General features: G+C 44.2%; 1 protein-coding gene across 3 annotated transcripts in view; it reads right to left on the reverse strand.

Annotated features, from left to right (window-relative positions):
• The window catches only part of CDCA7L (cell division cycle associated 7 like), a 93,793-nt gene that overhangs the window by 46,374 nt on the left and 24,866 nt on the right, over positions 1 to 22,553 (reverse strand). The window contains exon 2 of one of the 3 annotated variants that reach the window (XM_070424419.1): positions 9,079 to 9,247. Coding sequence is in view for 2 of the 3 variants with exons in the window: in XM_070424416.1 (XP_070280517.1) it covers positions 8,736 to 8,795 (60 nt within the window). In the remaining variant the exon portion in view is untranslated. Of the gene's footprint in view, positions 1 to 8,735; positions 8,941 to 9,078; positions 9,248 to 22,553 lie in introns of those variants that run through there. The other 2 variants (XM_070424416.1, XM_070424415.1) reach the window with 2 other exon arrangements.

The following is a 22,553-nucleotide window of genomic DNA, read 5'->3' on the forward strand; positions in this document are numbered from 1 at the left end:
AATAAAGAATATTATACAGACTCCCAACAGCAGACCAGAGGGTCGCAAGGATCAAGTCAAAGATTTGAAATACGAAGAAGCAAAAAACACCCAACCGGAAAAGCAAAATGAAAAAAGAATCCGAAAATATGAAGATAGTGTAAGGAGCCTCTGGGACAGCTTCAAGCGTACCAACATCCGAATTATAGGGGTGCCAGAAGATGAGAGAGAGCAAGATATTGAAAACGTATTTGAAGAAATAATGACAGAAAACTTCCCCTACCTGGTGAAAGGAATAGACTTCCAAGTCCAGGAAGCGCAGAGAACCCCAAACAAAAGGAATCCAAAGAGGACCACACCAAGACACATCATAATTAAAATGCCAAGAGCAAAAGACAAAGAGAGAATCCTAAAAGCAGCAAGAGAAAGAAGATCAATTACCTACAAGGGAGTACCCATACGACTGTCAGCTGATTTCTCAACAGAAACTTTGCAGGCCAGAAGGGAATGGCAAGAAATATTCAAAGTGATGAATACCAAGAACCTACAACCAAGACTACTTTATCCAGCAAAGCTATCATTCAGAAGTGAAGGCCAGATAAAGAGCTTCACAGATAAGAAAAAGCTAAAGGAGTTCATCACCACCAAACCAGTATTATATGAAATGCTGAAAGGTATCCTGTAAGAAGAGGAAGAAGAAGAAAAAGGTAAAGATACAAATTATGAACAACAAATACACATCTATCAACAAGTGAATCTAAAAATCAAGTGAATAAATAATCTGATGAACTGGTGATTGTAATAGAATCAGGGACATAGAAAGGGAATGGACTGACTATTCTTGGGGGGGGGGGGAGAAAGGGGTGTGGGGGTGAGTGAAGAGATTAGACAACAATCGTGCACCTATGGATGAGGACAGTGGGTGGTGAGTGAGGGCAGAGGGTGGGGTTGGAACTGGGTGGAGGGGAGTTATGGTGGGAAAAAAGAGTAACTAATGTAATAATCTGAACAATAAAGATTTAATTTAAAAAAAAAAAAAAAAAAAAAAGTTCTTGGAAATTAAAAATCTGATCTAACCCGCAACCCAGGTACATACCCTTGACCAGGAATCCCACCAGAGACCTTGCTGTGGGCTCTAACCACTGAGCAACACGGCCAGGGCTTTCTTCCCGAATTAAAAGAGAGACCTGCTTTCACAGTGTGTCTGGCTCCAAATAAGATGAAATTCCAAGAAATGCCAGCCTACCCTGCTGGGCACTTTCAACCTGACATAAAACAGGGGAAGCCGGGATGGGCAAAGCTCTGTTCTCTGCGAGGGGTGCCATCTTGTCTCCAGGGGTAAAATGCAGAATTCGCTTAGGTCCTTTGTTCTGTGGTATTGCCTTCATTTCCCATCATTTCTTTCAAAAAATCATGCATGTATCATTTGAGGACCCTCCTCCATAATGAAGGCTTTCCTCTTTTGTGCATTACTGGGGCTCTTAAAGCCAGGAGGCTTACTCACGCTTAGGATTCTGTATTACCCATTGGTTTAAACTTTTAATTTCCAAATAATTATAGACGTAACAAGGAGCTGCAAAAATAGGAGGCGTACCTTCACTCAGCTTCCCCCGGTGATAACATCTTACGTAACGCCGTTCACTATCAAAAACAGGAAGCTGCCATTGGCACACACCACACATGTTCATCGAGAAATGTGCACACACTTGGGACAGCCGTGTGATATCGCCTCCGAGAAGGTAAAGCGGGTAAGAGAAAGGAGACAAAGGGGTGTGTGTGTGTGTGTGTGTGTGTGATGCATATTCCTCCATGAGTCACTGTTTTCAGCGAGCGAGGCAATGTTTTTTCTGCGTTCGTTTGGTGACACCAACACAAAGCATAGCTGTCTTCTCATGCCCTCTTTTCGCATCCCCAGGAGACAGGGGAATCCTCTAGCAGGGGACTTCGGCTGGGGGATTTCCCGGTGTTGCCAAACTCTCCTGGGAACTGCACTGCCGTCTGCGACGCACCACCCAGGCCCTGGCCTGTACGGTTCAGTTGGTTAGAGTGCTGTCCTGTGCACCGAAAGGTTGGGGGTTTGATTTCCGGTCAGGTGGCAGGTTCCATCCCGGGTTGGGGTGCATGCAGGAGGCAACTGATCAGTGTTTCTCGCTCACATCGGTGTTTCTCTCTCTCTCCCTTCCTCTCCCTCTCAAGTCAATAAACATACCCGCAGGTGAGGATGACACAAAACCAAACTACCTGTTGACCTTTCAATTTAGGGATGAGGGGGCTAGGCGTAGGGAACTGATTGTCCAGTAGCACCAGGACGGGGGTGCATTCCCCTGATGTCTGTTCTAGAACTTTCCCCACCACATCCCGTGCCTCCCAAAGGCCTGCTTGTTTTGCCATCATTTTGGGCACCGACGGACAAGGCCACACTCACTTAAGTCCTGAGGCTGTGGCTCTGCCCCTTCTCTCTCGCTCCCCTGCAGAGAATTTTCCAAATCTCTTCTCAGTGCCACAGCCTTCCGTGTTGACAGCTCATGCACTGGTGGCCACAGACATGTCTTGTTTGTGGTGGAAGAAGCTCGGAATGGGAAGGAGGGAATTTCTTCCGCCTTGGGAGTGTTTGTACATCAGCAACATGCCAGTTTTTCCCCGACGTAAGTAACAATTATCTTTATTTTCTATCCCAGTTTCTAATATGTGACTTCCTCGATTCCCTCGCTGAGCCGGGGTCGTTGGGTGTGTGTGCGATTCTGATGAGCTCACTGTCCTGGGCTCAACCTCTTGGCCTGGAAAATTCTCTGATTTTGTCAGTTCACAAAACTAGCCGACGACGAAACAATGGCTTTCTTCTGTCGAGTCTCTGCATAGCACAAGGCTGGCTGCAAGGGAAAACGATGGATAACACCATTCAGAACATTTTATCTTTCTTGACCTTGCGATCTTGATCTTTCTCAAGATGGTCAATATCCAACAGCGCCTACAATCGGTCCCAGAGGCTCTCATTTTATCTGATGTCATTTTTCCTAGTTACACGGTGGAGGCTACTTTTAAACTTTCCTCTTCCCATTGTTTGCTGCTTGAAAAATATAAATGGCCGTTTTTTCACCTGCAAAAATACTTCTTACTTTCTTGCAAAAATGCTTTTGATGTATATTTTCTTTTACTACTTTCTTAATATCAACATTTTAGTTCCCCAGTCTTCTTTTCTCACCAGCTTATATTTTTAAAGATGTGATCCAAGATGAAAGGGATCTTGAAGAAATTTAAAAGTTACGTCACAGCTTTCCATGACAGTTGATGTAACAAATCTTAAAATAAAAAATGTTTTCTCTAATCTCACTATTCCCCAGGATATACTGAATACCCAAATATTCCCGGTGTTTCCTCAAAACATTAAAAATAGAACTACCATATGATCCAGCAATCCCATTTCTAGGTATATGCCCAAAATAACTGAGAGCAAAATCCTAAAGAAATATTTGCACACCCATAGCGGCACTACTCACAATAAACAAAAAGTGCAAACCACCCAAGTGTGCATCAATGGATGAGTGACTAAACAAAATGCGATATATGCAGACAATGAACTATTACTCAGTTTTGACACATGCTACAGCAAGCATGTCAAACTTCAGCCCCGAGGGCCACATGTGGTTCACAACAAATATGTTTGCGGCCCAGCCAATATAACGGTATGTAAGAAACGTTTTAATAAAAATTTCGTAACTTAATTTTTACAATATTCTGTTATACATAATAACGAACTACAACAATTCGCTAATGACACATTACTATAATGGTGTTGCATTTATTTTCCTTAGGCGCCTTACGCGCAGGCGCACCATTTCTCTTCACTAATACCAGCAGCGAATATTTTAGCAGCCAATTGCCAAGCCATTAGTCTTGGACTGACTTGTTTGGTGTGCGCAACAGGAAATATTTCGCTTTCGGAGAACAAGAATAAGCGTTATGCTTATTATTTTGTGCAATTTTTCAGTGTCTGGTAAGTTAATGTTCAAGAACAAATATTAATTTTTATTAAAATGTTCTATTATTTTATGTTAACGTTTACTCATTTATTTCAGCCCTTTGTATTCAACATGTCTCTATCGAAATAAACCTACATTTCTATGAAAATTGAAGCTTTTTTTTTTTTTTGCGACCCACATCAACTTAAACCTTGTTTATTTGGCCCGTGTTAGCCTTTGAGTTTGACATGCTTGTGCTACAACATAGATGGACCTTGAGAACATTATGTTTCGTGAAAGAAGCCAGTCGCAAAAGGACAAATATTGTGCCATTCCACTCCCGTGAGGTACTGAGAGAAGTCAAATTTATAGAAATGGAAAGGAAAGTGATGACTGGCAGGGGTTGGGGAGGGGGAAGTGGGGAGTTATTGTTCAACGGGTATAGAGTTTCAAGATGAGAAAGTTCTGGAGATTGGTGGTACAACCATGTGAATAAACAGCACTCCGCTGAGCTGTACATTTAAAAATGATTAAGGTACTACATTTTATAAACTTTGGAAAAAAAAAGATCAAGATGAACCAAAACCCCAATTCACACGCTGTCTGAAGCGTTTGCCTAAGAAGACGTAATTCAGTTTCCACTTTGTGCTGAGGGAAGCACATGGATGGTGGGTGCCACGCTTAAAAGAACAGGTAGACAGACAGACTCTAACCAGAGCAAGGGGGATGAGGCAAATGTCACGGCACAAAGAGTGAAAGGAGCTGGAGATGTCTCGCCTGGAGAGAGGGGATTCAGGATGGAAGTCACCTGTTTCCTCAAATACCCGAAGGGCGGTCCTGTGAAGGAGAAGTATTAGAGCTGACCCAGTTGCCTCCCAAGATGGACTTCGAGCTGAGTAGGAGCTCCCGAACACAGATTGCAATGGAAATGGTCCATGAAAACGCTGTTTAAATGTGGAATGAGCTGTCTCAAAACAGGTTCTGAAGAAGAGTCTGCAAAGCTGCTTATCTGGATGCTAGCGAAGGAATTCTTTAGAAAAGCACTTGCCTCCACAGAAACCCAGACCCCTTCCTTTTCTTTGAGATGCCCCGCATCCATGAAGGGCCTCCCTGACGCTGTCGTCTAAGTGAATCATCTCTCTAATTTGGGTACATTTTGCCCCGCCTAGTTTGGGATCTGTGACGTGGCTCGGCTTGAACCTCGCCTTCAGATCCCCATGAACTCCATAAGCATATTGTTCAAAGGTGCACAATGGTTTGATATATGTACACACTGTGCAATGACTACCACAATGCAGCTAAATAACACAGTTACCTTTTTATTAGGTTTGGTGAGAAATTCAAGATCAACTCTTTTAGCCAGTTTCAAGGTATAATGTTAGCTCTGCATTAGATTCCCCAGACCATATTCCTCTCCAAAGTGAACATTTGAGTCCTCTGAGCAACCTCTCCCCCTTCCCCCCTGCCCCCGCCCCTGGTAACCACTGCTCTACCCTCTGCTCCTATGAGTTTGACTTTTTAAAGATTTCACACAGAAGTGCGATCAGACAACATTTTTGTCAATTACATCTCAATAATACTGGGGAGAAAATCAATTTTAGGACAGGACCCTGAGGCCTTGCGGGACTTTCTTGCCAACCCTCGGAAGGATGCATGATCTTCCTTGGAGGCAAACTTCATTGAGGCTCCTTATCACTTTCCAACTATTTATGAGTTTAGGCCGAGGCGGATTGTGTTTTGACACAGGGACCACAAATACTGGCTTTTCCAAGGCTACAGTCTCACATTCATAACAATGAGATTTCAGATTTCAGACTTAAATATGGAACAGCCAGGACGTGTAATCTCTCAGCCCGAGAGCGGCGCCTGCCTTTGCAGTTATTTAAGGAACCGGGACAGCGGCAGTAAAATGTGATTTAGCAGCAAAGGGACCGGATTGGAAAGCTGTGCCCCCACCCCGTCCACATCACCTGTAATTTAAGAGGCACGAGAAGAGACGTGTTGAAGGTGGGAGGAGGCTCGTGGGGTAGATTCACAGAAAACAGCTCAGGTCCGTTTTACTACAAGTTCATCCGGAGTTTCTCCTGGAGTTCGAGGTGAAAGCCCTCCTCTGAAGGAGCTGGACTCCAGACTTCCCTTCAGCCAGACCAGGCGACGTTATGTGAAGGGCCTGGACTAACGCCCATTTGAGCATCTGGAGAAACAGCCAATCTGTGTGTGCGTGAGTGTGTGTGCGTGTGTGTGTGTGTGTGTGTGTGTGTGAGAGAGAGAGAGAGAGAGAGAGAGAGAGAGAGAGCGTGTGTGTGTGTGTGTGTGAGTGTTTAATCCTCACCGGAGGACATTTTCCCATTGATTTGCAGAGAGAGTGGAAGAGAGAGGGAAAGACAGAGAGAAACATCGATATGAGAGAAACACATAGATAGGTTGCCTCCTGCACGCCCCTGACACTAGGGCCCTGGCCGGGGATGAGCCTGCAACCAAGGTACATGTCCTTTACCAGAGTCGAACCCGGGACCATAGAAATGACAAAACCAGAAATTAAACTCTGTAGGTTACAGAGAATGGGTGGGGATGGCTGGGAAGGATGGGGGAGTGGGGGTGGGGCAGCAGGATCAGGAGGAGGGACAGTCCACTAAGTACATGTTTTTAGAGCTCTGACTTTTAGAACCCTGGTAACATCTTACATGTCTCAAAACACAATTACTAGTAAAATCAACCCAAACCCGGAGGGAACCCAACATGGAATACAAACAGTAACAAATGAGCCTAATTGTGTAACACATGAATAACATAACCACACTGACGGGGGTGAGGCTAAAAGGAAGTAACCTAAGTAAAGGAGTCAATGCTGGGAGAGTCAGTAAGAGCAGAAATTAATCACCGAACAATTTAATCAGTTTTACTATCAGTAGCCACATGTATTGAGGATATGTCACCTTGCTGTGGGCATGGAGACCTCTAGACCCTGAAGCCACAGGGTTGGGACCTGTTATTGACCAGAAACATGGGGCTTGGCTCGGAGGGACCAAACAGGTAGAAAACCCAGGATGTGGACTCTTTTGGGTACAAAACACATGATCTTTCCACCACACAATTCTAGGTCTTTAGACATAAACAAACTGAGGAAAACATTAACAACAACCAAAAAATGGGGTCAATCCCTCACTCCACACCTTTATCTGTTTGGTAATAATGGGGGGAGAAATAATAAAAATACAGCTCAGGTTTCTCAGCTCCTCTTTTTTAAAGCAAAAGGTTTGCTAACCTTAGGAGTGGGGTAGGGGGAGATAGGATTAACCTCACAAGCTCCATTAAATATCATAGGCCCCCTGGAATTTCCAAATATGTAAGATTTCAAATAAATAAAACTTTACTTATCTGAATAAGACTTTCCCATTAGCGCCAGCCATACTCATTCCTGTGAGTGGTCCATTGGGGGAAGGAGAATTCTAGAAAGAGCAGAAATCTTTCTCCAGTCCCCTGGCCCAAAGGATGGGAGGCTTTTATACAATAGTGCCATCTACTGGAATGACTCAGAATTACAGGACACTCTAGAAAGGATCAAAGTCTGTTTTCAGCTTCACTTTTTAAAACGAGTTAAAAAATGTTAAGATCTCCAATCTTGGTTACTAACAGCTCTATTTTCTAAGTTTTCGTAGGGCACAGATCTGGCTGATTCCTGGGTATGGACTAAAACCCCACGGCAGCTCAAGGGTTTCATACTGGGACAAACAGAAAGAGATGCATCTCTGGAAATTCGAGATTCTTTTTCATTTGAAATTGAAACAAAAAATTATTGCAAAGAAACGGTTCCTTGTAGAAAGAACAGAACACTTAGAGGGGCCAAAGGGAAAGATAGTCACCGTATTTCTCATGCTAAAAACAACCATCCTTTACATTTCCTTATGCTCTCAGTATTCACGATTCTGGAATCATATTGTCTCTATTGTCCTATAAAATCTTCCTTCCAGCTCATAATAATGATATAATCATGATTCTATATAATCACCATTGTTCCAAATATATTGTATATAAAATCATGATTATATATAACTAGAGGCCCGATGCATGAAATTCGTGCAACCGTAGGCCTTTCTTTCCCCAGCTGCTGGCACTGGCTTCCCTCTGGCACCCAGGACCCAGGCTTCCCTCCCGCCGCAGGTCTAATTAGCATATTATGCTTTTATTATTATAGATCCGTGGTCGGCAAACTGCGGCTTGTCAGCCACATGCGGCTCTTTGGCCCCTTGAGTGTGGCTCTTCCTAAGCCTTAGGAGTACCCTGATTAAGTTAATAACAATGTACCTACCTATATAGTTTAAGTTTAAAAAATTTGGCTCTCAAAAGAAATTTCAATCGTTGTACTGTTGATATTTGGCTCTGTTGACTAATGAGTTTGCCGACCACTGATATATATCATTGTTCTGAACCATGTTGTAATCCTCATGCTACAGGCCAGTGCCCATCACTGTTTCGTTTCTGTTTCATTCGGATAACAGGGTCTCAGGATAAGTCTAAGCAAGGACTTGGCTCTCATGTGGGTGCTTAGCTGTGCAATCGGCCCTCAAACACCTCCTGTGGATAAGATGGCAAAAGAGCAAGAAGCTAACTATTTCCAACCTCTGGCTTCCCCTCTTTCAGACAGTCCTTTTCATGGAAGCGGAGAAGTGAGGGTGCAGGGAGGTTGAATCACAAAACACAAAATAAAAGCCCCGTTGCAAAGGGCTCTGAACCGGGAGTCCACTGCGGTCTCCTAACTATTTAGAAGCCATCGTGACCGAATTGGAAGAAACTCACCCCAGTTTTAAGAGGAATACGGAAGTCACTGGAGTCATTTTGAATGTCTCTGCTTTTCATAGAGAAAGGCAGATGGCCACAGCCATCGAATGATTTCCTCCGAAATTATCCTGAATTCTAAAAAGATCGGTATTCGTACACGTTAGGGGTTATTCCTAGCAAGGATCCTCAACGCAGACGGCTCTACTCTGTTGGCCGGGCCTTTCCTCTTTTCTGGGTGTAAGTGCCTAGGTGTCCATTGTGTGGAACCTAGAAAACAGTTCTATTTTTAAAAGCCTGCCATGGGTTTATGGTTGTTTTCTGTCTACTTCTCTGACATAAGTGGCTCCTCTGAATGATTTACCTGGTTCTGAGGCCTTGTTCAGGAAAACAACCTTCAGGGAGAACATCCTTCCTCTGGGAAGACAGGCAACAGAACATGCAACACTTGGCAATGATTTCCTTCACCGTGTGGCGTCCAGGGGGCCCGGGTGGAAATGGCAGATCGTATGTCTGTACTCGACTTGGAAGTTCTGTGGAGACAAACATGATTCCTCATATATCACAGAAAGGAAATGAAGTCCCATAAGACGCTGAATGAAGCTAACATCTCAGTCTTCCTTCCACAGTGCACTTTGCTTAAGTGATATTCCCGGCCTGTCCTTGATGGGGGTACCAGTCAAGGGTGTGGACCTGGGTGCCTGGTTTGAGTCTAGGCTCTGTACTTGACTTCACTGTGTATTAGGCAAGTTGCTGATCTCTTTTTACTCAGGATTCTAATCTGTAAAGGGGGATGATGATAAAAATAGCATATTATCTCAGAGAGTTGTTAAGATGATTAAATTAATAAAGCATTTTGTACAGTGCCTAAAAGAGAAAAATCACACAATAAATATTAGCTACTGTTGTCTTCAAGGTCAATTCAATTATATACCAACTAGAGGCCCAGTGCACAAAATTCGTGCACGGTAGGGTCCCTAGTGGCTGCTGGCTGCCGGCATAGGGCCTCCCTTCGTTCCGTGCCACCCCTTGGTGGTCAGTGCACATCTAACTCCTGCCCGTGGGGACAGTTTGCATATTAACCTTTTATTATATAGGATAGTTATTTCAAGTATTGAAAAATAACAGCAAAGGTATTAACATAATTTAAGTGACATTAATAAAATCATTAATTTCCAGTTGATGGGTGCTTACTATATGCCAGACACATTATGTATTTTCTCTTCTTTTAGTCTATTTTACTGATTTTCGAGACAGAGGAAAGGAGAGGGAAAAAGAGAGAAACACTGATGTGAGAGAGAAACATCAATCAGCTGCCTCCTGCATGCCCCCTACTGGGGAATGAGCTCACAACACAGGCATGATGGGGAATTGAACCAGTGACCTCCTGGTGCATGGGATGATGCTCAACCAACTAAGCCACACCAGCCAGGGCCTTATCCCCATTTTAGAGATGGCAAGCTGGAGTCTCAGAGAAATTAAGTAGCTTTCCTAAAGTCACACAGCTAGCAAGTGGCAAAGCCTGTCTTAAATTCTGGGCTCCTCCACTGTTAAACCCTGTGGACGTTTCAGCTGCCAGCTAGATGATGACACACTAAACAACGTTAACCTGGCATCATTTATCTGATATAATGACAACAGTTTGCTTGTAGTTCAAAAGATGCTTTTCTGATTGAGAGAGGCCAGAGATTTCTTTGACACTATAGGTCATTTCAAGATAAGTTATTCTCTGAGTGTTTGAGTGGACCCAATGCCAGACAGGGAGCCAATGGTTAACAAGACACAGTCACTGAATTCAAGCCACTCACAGGCTGGGTGGAGGGAGAAATCCGACCATTAATGGGAAATTGTAGTGCATGATAGAAAGTGTTACCAGATAATGGTCAAATAAGGTGCTATAGGAAAGTATTTCTTAGCAGGGGCACCAGCCCAGTGGGGTAAATGGTGGTGGTGGTGGGGAACATTAAAAATTTTCCCCAGAGAAAATGACAGATGAGCTAAGACCTTACTGTCCCATCAGGTTTTAAAAAGCACATAGTACCTGCTCATTACCTGATGAGCATCAGACATGCAACTAAGACACCTTATCTCATTTACCTCTCCCCCACACCCCCACAATTCTCTAGGGTGGTACCATTATCCCCATTTTTCAGATGAGAAAACTAAGGTTTTGAGAAACCTAGTAAGTTGCCAGAGGCTACCCAGCTAGTAAGTGGTGTGCCCAGGATTTAAACCTAGTCTGTCTGCCCAAAATGCTCTGGCCATTAACCACTATATCAGATCGCCTCCACTCTGACATCATTTTATTGTTTGGTGTAGGTTAACCTGAAATTATAATTTTGTCTTCATCCATGTCTGCATTTTGCTGTTGCACTTGTTCCAAATAGCATTATTCCACAAGTAAACAATTTCTATTAAAAAAAAAAAGTTCTGCCCTAGCTGGTTTGGCTCAGTGGATAGAGCATCGGCCTATGGACTTAAGGGTCCCAGGTTCGACTCCAGCCAAGGGCACATGCCTGGATTGTGGGTTCGATCCCCAGTACGGGGCATGCAGGAGGCAGCTGATCAATGATTCCCTCTCATCATTGATGTTTCTATCTCTCTTTCCCTCTCCCTTTCTCTCTGAAATCAATAAAAATATATTTTTTTACAAAAGAAAAGTTCTTACCCTTCACTGTTATGTTAATAGGCTGAACCAATTGCGTTGCCTTTTCCTAAAGCTTGCACGGTGCACGCATCTCTTGCACAGCTTCTGTGTAGCACAATAGGTTGGTAAAGAGGGGAAAGGACCAACCATCCAGTTTGGAGTTGATTTGGCGGGTCCAGATCCCCAATTTTCTATTCTAAGCCCCGTTTGTGGGTGGGCAGGATGTACAAGGCAACACCAGGTTTGGGGACAATAGATTTAACCTTGGTCTGATTCCTTGAGAAACCTACAAAAGGAGGTAAGTTACCTAAGGCCCTAATGGCATTCTCTTGTACCAACATGAATAAAAAACAACCTGATGAACAGCCATTCAAAAGAGAGGATGCTGGAATATTTAGCAAGATGGGACTAACTGGGAGGTAGAATATGAGCCAAGCATGATTCCTGCAGCATTCAGTCCCCGGCACCCTGCTCTGGCTCAGTTCCCTCACGGGTCAAATAGTCATAATCGTGGGGATGATCTGGCCGCTGACTCCCTTCCTTCTGTGGTCTCTTGCAACATATCCATCTTCCCATCCCTTCCCCCCAACCTCAGAAACCCCAACACCACTCATGATCCAGCTACAGCAAACTTGCAGTTCCCTACATGTCATACTCTTTCTCACTTCCCAGCTCCTGCACACACATTTGCTCCCCACCACACACACACACACACACACACACACACACACACACACACTTTCCCTGGCATGACCTTTCCCCACATATCCTTGACCTCTGGCTTCTTATTCTTCAAGGTTAATTCACATTCAGGTCTTCTCCAAAAATTCCTTTGAGTCCTCATTTAAAGAATCAGGAGCGTCCTCTGAAAGCCTTTATCCTTTTTCCCTGATAAACCACAAACACTGGAAAACTAGAACCATATTTCATCCATCTTGTACTCACCACCCTTGAACAGTGCCTACAAAGGGGTAGGCACTATAATTGAATGGATGGATGAGTGGAATTAACTTGTACTGAGGACGCATTGCATACATTCAAACCAACACAGAAAGGAGACTCTTCGGTAAAGACACCGTCAATGACACAAAAATTAAGGTAAGCCCTAGCCGGTTTGGCTCAATGGATAGAGCATCAACCTGTAGACTGAAGGGTCCCGGGTTCGGTTCTGGTCAAGGGCACATGCCTGGATTGCGGATTCGATCCCCAGTAGGGGGCTTGCAGGAAGCGGCCAATCACTGATTCTCTCTCATCATTGATGTTTCAATCTCTTTCTCCTCCCTTCCTCTCTGAAATCAATAAAAATATATATGTATTTAAAAATTAAAGATAAAGCAATTTCAGACTTCACTAAGAAAACTCCTTTATGAAGGAGCCTATACTTACAGGAAACTTTGGCCCAGTGAGCGCTCCCTCCACCCCCAGCTTAGGCCGTTGTTGCATTTCATTAACCTAGATTAAAAATGGGGGGAAATTATGGGAGCATTTACAGATTTCCTGAAAGTAACAAAGCCACCTGAAATAGTCAAGAAAACGCTTAACAAGAAAGTGGTAGATCCTCCAGGAAGCAATGGCGGAGGCTGTGGATGTGAAAATGAAAATCACTCCACTCTCCTGTCGGCTTCTGAACTCTAGTCCTTTCTTGATGGACCAGAGCTGGGAGGGCAGCGGGGTTTGTGTGCTCTCCGTCTGCCTTGCTGGCCAAACTCCATAAGCGACACAAAAGAAAAGGCATCGCCACCCGTGCCCAAGGCAATGCCGTCCTTCAGCAAGCCCGCAATTAGCCTGTGGAGGAGTGAAGTTCTCCACTCCTGCTAGTTCCTTCCCATTGCAACATTGTTTGTGAAACAGCACTCAGGCCACTGGAAGAACAGCCCAGAAAGGTGTCTATTAGGCCCCATTATAAGTCCCCCCACTTCTAGCAAGTCTTGTTGGCAGGCAGCAGGCTTTGTGCCTTTAAATGCTGCTCGCGGCTGCTGGGGGTGCCTTTACCGCTCGCCTCTGGGGAGGTGATTGCTGCCAATGTACATGATTTTATCCACAATATACAGTATCGTGTGAAGCTTGCTTTTATTGCCTTTAGCCTTTTCTTTCTTACAATTTATTTTAATACGTTTGGAATTATTATCCCACACATTAGCCAGCTGGCCCGCTGGGGCTTCCTTTGCCGAATTCAGGTCTCTGTTTTTCTAATCCTCTCTTCACAGATAATCCACTCTAATGCTTCTTGGCTGGTGCGGAGGTTTTGCTATTACTACCTGTTGACTAGAAATTCACTTTGTCCTGTGTAGGTGGCTCTCACTGTTCGGTAATGAACAACTTTTTGGAGTTGGCTGAGGTCAGAGTTATAGTCATTAAATTTTCTTTATTCTTCCCAGATTTCTGGATGCTTACTTGTCTTTTCATTTTTTTTCTCTTGTGCTACAATTCAGTTGGTCCTCGAAAACAGCCTCTAAGACTGAAAAAAAATAATAATAAGAAGAAAGCTGTATGTCAGGGCCTAAGTAAGGCTCTCATGTCCTTCTATAGCTGTGAGACACCAGGTATATTGGCTCTTGTCTTTGCCAACCAGTGGATGAGAGAGAGAGAGACAAAGAGGGAGAGAGAGAGAGAGAGAGAGAGGGAGAGAGAGAGAGAGAGAGAGAGAGAGAGAGAGAGAGAGAGAGAGAAAGACAGGGAGAGAGAGAGAGGGAGAGAGAGAGAGAGAGAAACATCGATGTGGGAGGAAAACATTGATCGATTATCTCTTGTATGCACCCTGACTGGGAATCGAACCCACAACTGTTTCTGATGTATGGGACGATGTTCCAACCAACTGAGCCACCTGGCCAGGACTGGCTGGATTGTTTTGAACACAGTTGTTCCCTGTGTATAAGCTGAACAGGATGTGGGGTCAGGTACAAATGATCAAAGGTTGCTTGGTGAGCAAAGAACTAGAACCACTTAGTTCCTGAAGGCACCTGGCTCTGCCAGCAGGTGCTTCCATCCTCACCCTGGACAGGCCACCCAGGCTGGTTTCTCTCCCAGGCGGTGTCCAGCGGACCCTGCGAGCCATTATCTCTTGGCCTCTCCGTGGGTCCTGTGCTCCTTGCTGACTTACCTCCTTTCTCACCAACAGCTTATTTCTTTAGATGTGTAGTAACCCACCAGGTTTAATGTCTTCATACTCAACCCCAGAGCTCTTTCTGCTTCTCCTTCTCTCTGCTCTGACCCATGTGTATTGGGTTATGGTGTTGATCCCATCTACCATTCCACTTCTATAATACTTGAGCTTTTAGATATCATCTCACGTACGCATTTATCCTTTTATGTATTTATAGCTCCTTTAGAGCAAGGCACTCACCTCATACCCCTTTACCCAAGCTCTTCAATGGTGTCCCACCACGGCACTCCCAAATGTATGCGATATTTATGATGAGCCCAGGATGACCAAAGCCTCCATTGGCAGAAGGCTCAAGATGTGGCTGTCACCTGAGCATGAGGTAGTTAAAGGTGCCCTAACGAAAGTAAGGTTGGTGCCAGGAATAAAATGTTAATAGCAATTTAATGACACGGGATAGTCAGTAAATTTAAATGTAGGAGCTGTAGCTTTTGCACTCTGCAGTTACAGTAGGAAAAATAAAAACATGTCATGTGTTTTTAAAAACCTTAACGTAACCTTGCTGCCTTTCCCCATATTGCATTAAGACTTCTAACCTGAGGTTAGTTTCCCAGAGCAGGTGTGTGTCTGTGTGTGTGTGTGTGTGTGTGTGTGTGTGTATACACACACACGTGCCTACTCTACTTCTGGATTTAGTGAGTGATGTGGGGATGCATGACTGGCTTGGTGAAATTGGGTACTTAGCAATACTAAGACCAGATGCCCACTAAACAGAATGCCAAAGAAAAATGTTGGCATCTTGTTCTTTTGGAGAGCTGACTGCATCTGATGATTCCATGACAAGCTGGTTTGAGTCTGGGTGAAGTCACAGTCCATCAGCCCTCTGAACCCAGCAGACCGGGCAGAGCTATTAAATGTGAATAATGAGCGTGTGCAGTTCAGCCATGTCTGTGCCCAGGAAATGAAAATGGAAGTGTTGATGAGGAGAAGAGATGGGAAACTTTGAGATCGTGGGCCCTGGGAGTGTTTATGGGGTGAGGAAGAGGGAATGACTAAGGGCCCAAGAGCTGATTTGGAAGGGGTACCCTGGGGGTCAGATAAGAAGGAAGCTGGGGAAAGTGCATGCTCAGAAGGGTGCTAGCGAGTGGCCCCAGACAGGAGGAAGGAAATGATAGTTTGGGCCAGAACCCATCTTGGATAACGAGGGAGTGGGAGCTACACTCGTAGACCATTTACAGAAATTTATCAGGAAATAAAGAGAAATAGAAAAACAGATGGGAAGAGCAGTCAGGCCGGGTGAACTCCCCCCTCCCCGCCATGACCTTCCCTTTGCATCCCGCTTTGTGGAATGGGGCCTTTTAGCAACACCACACATCCACGCTATGATGAGACGTGATCCATACTAACAATAGAGAAGGCCGTTGATGTTGAAGGTGCTCCACACTGAAGAATATGAAAATCCAGGACAAATGGCAATTGCTGGCATAGATTCAAAAAAATATGAGAAAGGAAATGCTTGCTGTACCCAGATGGGCAGTAAAGGAATGATGGAGGGGGCCTCTTGCACGCCCTGGAAGGTTCAGTAAAGAAAGGTGTACACCCTCATCTGGACCTGGCTGTATACACACTTGACCACTGGGGGAGTTGGCCTGTTTGGTGATGGAATGAGTCTGCCTGGCTTTCAGAGGATCGAGGGTCCTAATGGCAAGGTCTCAATATCTTTTGGGTTAATTCCTGGATTGGTTGGTTGGCTTTTGTTGTTGTTGCTTTGGGGTTGTTTTGCAAATCAATTGCGGGGGGGGGGGGGGGGGCGGGGAATGGACAACATGTTTGGAGGCTGAAAGGAAGCAGCTAGGAAAGAGAGTGGAAGGTCTCCCTTGAACCAGAAAGGGATGAGAATGAGAGAGGAGCGTTAAGGGAAGTCTATGTGCAGACAGATACATGCATCCGGAGGGCTGTCACTCACAGATAGCCATTAAGTGCCTAACAGGTGTGGGTCTGTGCTAGGTACCTGCCTTAACCCTGATAGAGTAGGTTTCTATCTATAGAGTCAGCTTGGGTTAGGGGGTGAACTGTTTAGAATAGCTTTTGGGGTTGGGGATTGACTTTTAGGGAATGATGAACCAAGGGTAGCAGGGACTTAGGGGGGGCTTTAATGTCTACAGAGTTTGCGAGTCACTATTAAAAAATGAAGAGAAATGACAAAACGAAAACCAAACCAAACCCAGGAACATTTTATAAAAATATCAGGGTCTAGATTAGAATAATGGGCAAAGCACCCTAGAGCGAGACTGCACACTCCCAGGCTCCCCTTTGCCCTGGGGTTGCCTCACTGTTGGTCATGAGAAGGCAGTTTCTGAATTCCCAGGCAAAGTGGAGAAGAAAAGGCAGATTTGCTGTTGAGTGAAAGCACAGGCACCAGGACAACACAGGGGCCTATTTCTAGCAAGGAAGCCCGATGCGTATTAATCCGTTCTGCCGGCCCTATTGTTTCTAATTCTTGCTTACATTTGCTGTTATGCATTGGAGTTAAAATTTGCACCCCTTTTCAGATGCAAGAAGTTATTTTTATTTATCCTTCTTTGTTAGCTGTTTCACTTCACAATAATTAATCAGATCACCAAAGCAGCCTCAAATTGGGGGGTGACGATTTATTTGCATTATCTGGCTTTTCTGAAGGGGGTATCTCAGAAGGTGAGGGCTCTGCGCTCCCATGGCCCTCTTATTTTATGACAGGTTGCAATTTTCTTGTAATGTTAGATGTGGTTCATCTTAATAATTATGCTAAATTAGGTAGGCCTACACATTATAGACATGGGTGTTAAGATACATGAACTAACATGAAGAATTTTAATTAGGTTCTACATATCATAGAAATATATATTAAACAAGAATTCATCTGAAATTCAGAATTTGAAAGTAATTCCACACAACTCCAATAGGGTAACCGTAACCTCCCAGCCTTTCTCCTGATATGAAATTGTATAACGGGTATTAAGGCTACACGTAAAAGTGAAAAGCCCATCCACTCTAACCTTTAGCCATTTACAAAATAAACATAAATAAAAGTCGCTTAGCTCTAAAAACATCTCCAAATGGAACCCGGGGCTTTGACTTTGGAAGGAGCATTGGTCCTGCCGTGAGCACTAATGTCCCGAGTCCTTTCCTCGTGGTCCACATAACCCTCTTTCTCTTCTTCAAACCACTTAGGACAGAAGACCAACTGGTCAACCCCTGAACGGTCAGTTTTCCCAGAGTGAGACATAGACAACAATTTCTGTAGAAAATGAAATGACGGTACCTGAATGAATATTTAGCATCCAGGACGTTCAGTCAAAGATGAAGGAACCTTTAGGGATAAATTACCATGGAGGCTTATAAACTTTGTGCTTATTTATTCTTTCCCTGTCGGGCCCTATGTGGTAAAATAAATTCCTTTGTTTTTCCGTCCATGAAATGTTAGTGCGCACATTTAGATGGCTCTGCGGGGCATGACTGCAGTGGGGTGGGGATGCGGGGGGTGGAGGGGGGTAGGGGGGGTGAAGGGGGGGCACCGCTGCACACTCTCTCCAAGCAGCCAGAACCCTGAGGCTGATTACTTAACTCCATTTCCTGTGAGGCTTTTTTCTTAGTGGGATGACTCAATCCCACAGAAATCCACAGTAGGGGGACCTAAGTTGGGACAATTACCCTGAATTATGTGCCTTCCCCAAACAATTTACTCTGCGGGGAAGTCCCCAACTTGGGCCTGCCATGCTTTCATGGGAGCCTTACTGTATTTTCTTTGCCTCAGTGGGAGAGGAAATGGATGTTATCACTGTTGTGCCCAGAAAAAGCAACACATGCTAGACACATGCTTTTTACAAACATCACTTGAAGCAGGCTAAGGGGATTTTTCCCCCCCTGTGGAATCAGAAGGCTGTTTGGAATGCGCATATTGCCTCATTGGTGTTAAAAAGTAGATCAACTGGGTTGAAGTAACTGGAAGAGAATTAAGCGGGGTGGGGCGTGTGGAAGGAAGAGGAGGGCAGAGGTGGATAGGCACATCTTCCAAGATGAAGTCGTTGATATACAACCAATGCAGGACCAATCCCTGTCTATCTCTCGACCAGAAATTAATGGATGTACATGCAACACTCATTTAATTTGCCTAATTACAATTTGTTCGCATCGGCACCGCAGGGCTTTCTTACAAATGACTCCCCAGCCCAGTCCTCTGGGTGGAGGGCGGGATGCCTCTCCGTGGTGTTTTGTGGGGGAAATTTGCATAGAACATCTCCCCCATCAAATTATTAATTGGCTCCTGGGGAGGCCCTGGTTTCCAAGGTTCTGCTTAATTACTGTTCATGTCAAGGTTAAACATCTGCCGTGGCAAGCGGCGGTACCTGCTAGCCCGTCTGCTCGCTGCTGACAGCATCGTGTTTACATTCACAGCTAGGTAGCTGGTGTCAACACACCCTTTCCATGAAAACAAAAGCGAACGTTGCGGGGACACTGTTTATGCTGATCGCCCAAGGTTGTGTGGGTCGCATGTAAACAAGTAGAGGAGGAGGTGGTGGTCGCCTGCTCTGTGTGGAGGGGTGTGGGGAGGGGCTCCCCGTGTCAGGCTGGGGCTGTGCATTGAGAAGCAAACTGGCTGAGCTGTGGAGGTGGCGGCTCCCCTCCTCACCAAGGTTGGAAAATATTCTCAATTCATCTCCTGATGGCCTCGGGGTTTCTCTGCGGTTCTTGGAAGTGAAATGATCCCTTCTCCCAGCCCCTTGATCCCACCAGATGAAAAGGTGGGGTTTGGGAACGTTATGCTGAAATGTGTTTTGTTATTTTGTGCCACTAATCTGATGGCCAGTCTTCACTTTAAATGTACCAACATCATTGATTTGAAGGCCAAGCTTTCGGGCGGGACAATCCAGCTAACCTGACTTCCGACATCACCAGCCAGTTCTGTAAGGATCAGGATGGCGGACTTTGAGGTAAACTTCAGGACCTCACATGCCCTCAATGGGCTAGTTTGGCCAGTTAGCCTAATGAGCGACCCCGCTTCCTGGCCTTCTCCACTCCTCTCTAAGGCTCGTCCACACACATTGCACATGCTAAGCTATCTTTGCAATTGGAAAACCACATTTCATTCTCATATCCCATGTTCCCCTGGCTAGGGGGGAGACCAATACCAAGGATAGAGAGAAAGAGATTAACCTAAAAGTACAGTTTCAAAATAAATCAAGAAATAATTGAGAACAGGGGTTGGCAAAATCCAGCCACTGCCTGGGTTTGTAAATAAAGTTTTATTGGAATACTGCCATGCTCGTTCGTTTACGTACTGTCTGCTGTGGACTGAATTGTATCCATTTCCTCCCCTTCCCCAGATTCACAGGTAGAAGCTCCCAACCCCAATGTGACTGGATCGGAAGACAGGGCTTTTAGGATGTAACTAAATGACATTATAAGGGTGGGGTCCTGATCTGATAGGTTTGGTGGCCTTATAAGAACAGGAAGAAAGGGAGGGACTTCTCTCTCTTCAGGAGCACACTTGGAGGGAAGGCTGTGTGAGGACGTGGGGAGAAGTCAGCCAACTACGAGCCAGGAGGAGGCCTCACTAGAATCGGACCGTACGGCACCCTCACCTTGGATCACCACACTTCAGGACTGTGAGACATCCATGCCTGCTGTCTAAGCCGGATTTTATTATCTCAGTCTGAGCAGCCTCACACCTCCTCTTTGGCCCATTGGGGGTTATGGCAGAATTGAGGGGTGGACAGAAACTGTAGGAGATGCAAAGCAAGAAATAGTTACTGTCTGGTCTTTTACAGAAAAGGTTTGCTGGCTCTGATGTAGAAAGCTACCTTCCCAAGTCATGTTTAGAGATTAAAACTATTATAAAAACAACCAGGGGAAACGCCTCCTCAAGACATGTTAGAAGCAGGCAGTAACATAGCAGCTACACAGATGACTATAGATGCCAATTCATGAAAAGATAAAGATTAGATAGAAGTTGATTCCTGGCTAACTGTAGACAGAGACTAATTCTTGATGGAGGTGGGTTGAAAGAAGTGAAAGAACATCATGGAATGAATGTGAAGTTTGGGGCATAATTTTGAATGAATGGCTCATTTAAAATTGTGACTTTCTAAAACTAGGGAGAGCTACAAACTTAAACGCCTCGTCAGTGTATGGGAATCTGCCAAAATGGGCAGGATTCTTGTCTGTCCTTCTCATTTCATGAAAAAAGCCCCAAATTCTGAATTCTTGTATGACGGCTCCTGATTTGTAAAATGAAAACTACTCAGTTATACAGATCGATGTAGAATCTTGACCCATGAGCCACTAGTGTGTAATCTTTTTGTGCTAATATATATTTTATAAAAGATATTATTTAAAAAGAAAGGAAAAGGAAAGATTTCCTTCATCATTACTGAGGGCATTTCTTCTGGAGAGGCTTCACTTTCAGATAGGTTCTGTGTTTTCTGTCTGTATTTCCCCCATGTTTCCAAGGTTAGCCAGTGGATTAAGCACTGGGGTGTCACTTAAGCCCCAACAGTTTCGAGTTTCAGGCAGGTGGAATGTGGTGTGAGCAGGAAACACTGCCTGAAGGCCTTCATTGTACTGATTTGCTTTCGCTTGAACAATGCTGCTGGCCCACAGGCCATGTTTGAGCTGGGGCAGGGTACCCACATCGTAATTCATCATAAGCCCCCCGGGACACTTACTAAAAACACGATTCCTAAAAAAAAAGTGAAAACACAATTCCTGGACTCTCACCAAGTATAAACACACATATGTACACACCTGTGTCCACAGAACAGAACTTTTAGGGGAGGGGGGTGGGAAGGTCATGAATATGTAAATATGTATTCAACACATTTTAAATAAAAGCTCAATGATATTCACTATAAATACCTCGATTTCTAAGAGATTACTCACAGACTTCTTACAAAATTAAGACAATTGAGGATAATATCCAGACCAAAGTAGGTGGACAATTCCTGCTTTTTACCGTGTTAGCGCTGTGCCATTGTTAATTATTTGGTGAAATATACTAGTTCTCCAAATTTTGAAAATTTCTAGATAAATTCCTGGTTAAATTTCTATCTCAGAAATATTCAAAGTTGTCTTTTAAAAGTTTTCTTCCATCTGTTCCAAAAAGTTAGCTTGGATATGAAGATGGGATGTGATGTAATGTGATTGCTTTGGTTTTAAACGAAATCTCTGCCCTCTTTGCAGTAATGTTACGCATTTAGACTACTCCCCCTTTTACAGATGATGGTAACGATGGTGCTCTAACCTGCACAGCTAGACTCAAATTTCTTTCATTATTTTCCAAGAGCCTAATCATGCTAAGTCTTTGGTCTGGATGTATATCCCAAAGTTGTTGTTTTTTTAATTGCTATAGATACCAATATTTAGCTAGGAGTCTAATATGGGGATAAGATTTTGTGAGACTCCTGTCAGATTGGTACATTAATATGATCCATCCATTCATCCACATAAGGAATTTTTCCATCTGCCCCAAAAAGCATCGACGAATTGCAATAGTGAGCCAGTCTCAAACTTTGCCTGGAATTTCAAGACAAACTTTAGAACCCAGCTTAATGTATTGTTTTATTTTCCTTAAGACTGATAAGGTCAGTTTTCCTTGAGATACTGTCAATAAAGGTGTCAACAATGTTGACATAGAAATGTAGCCACCCTGCCAGATGGAGTCCCTGCCCTTCCATGTAAATGAGCCCAGACACCCTTCCATCTATTTCTATGTCTTGTGTGAATTCTGGTGCCCTCCCCAAGATATCTGTAATTCATGGGAGATGGGCCTTACACTTTTATGCAAGCATGTCAAACTTGCGGCCCAGGAGCCACATGTGGCCCACAATGAATATTTTTGCGGCCCAGCCAATATAACGGTATGTAAGAAACGTTTTAATAAAAATTTTGTAACTTAATTTTTACAATATCCTGTTATACATAATTATTAATAACAAACTACAATGTTCGATAAGGACTGACTACTATAATTGTGTTGCATTTATTTCCCTTACACACCTTTTGCACAGGTGCACCATTTCTCTCCACTAATACCAGCAGTGAATATTTTAGCAGC

The sequence above is a fragment of the Myotis yumanensis genome, unplaced genomic scaffold, assembly GCF_028538775.1.
Source record: "Myotis yumanensis isolate MYYU_CA2020_CCGP unplaced genomic scaffold, mMyoYum1.0.hap1 SCAF_9, whole genome shotgun sequence".
NCBI classification, from domain to species: Eukaryota; Metazoa; Chordata; class Mammalia; order Chiroptera; family Vespertilionidae; genus Myotis; species Myotis yumanensis.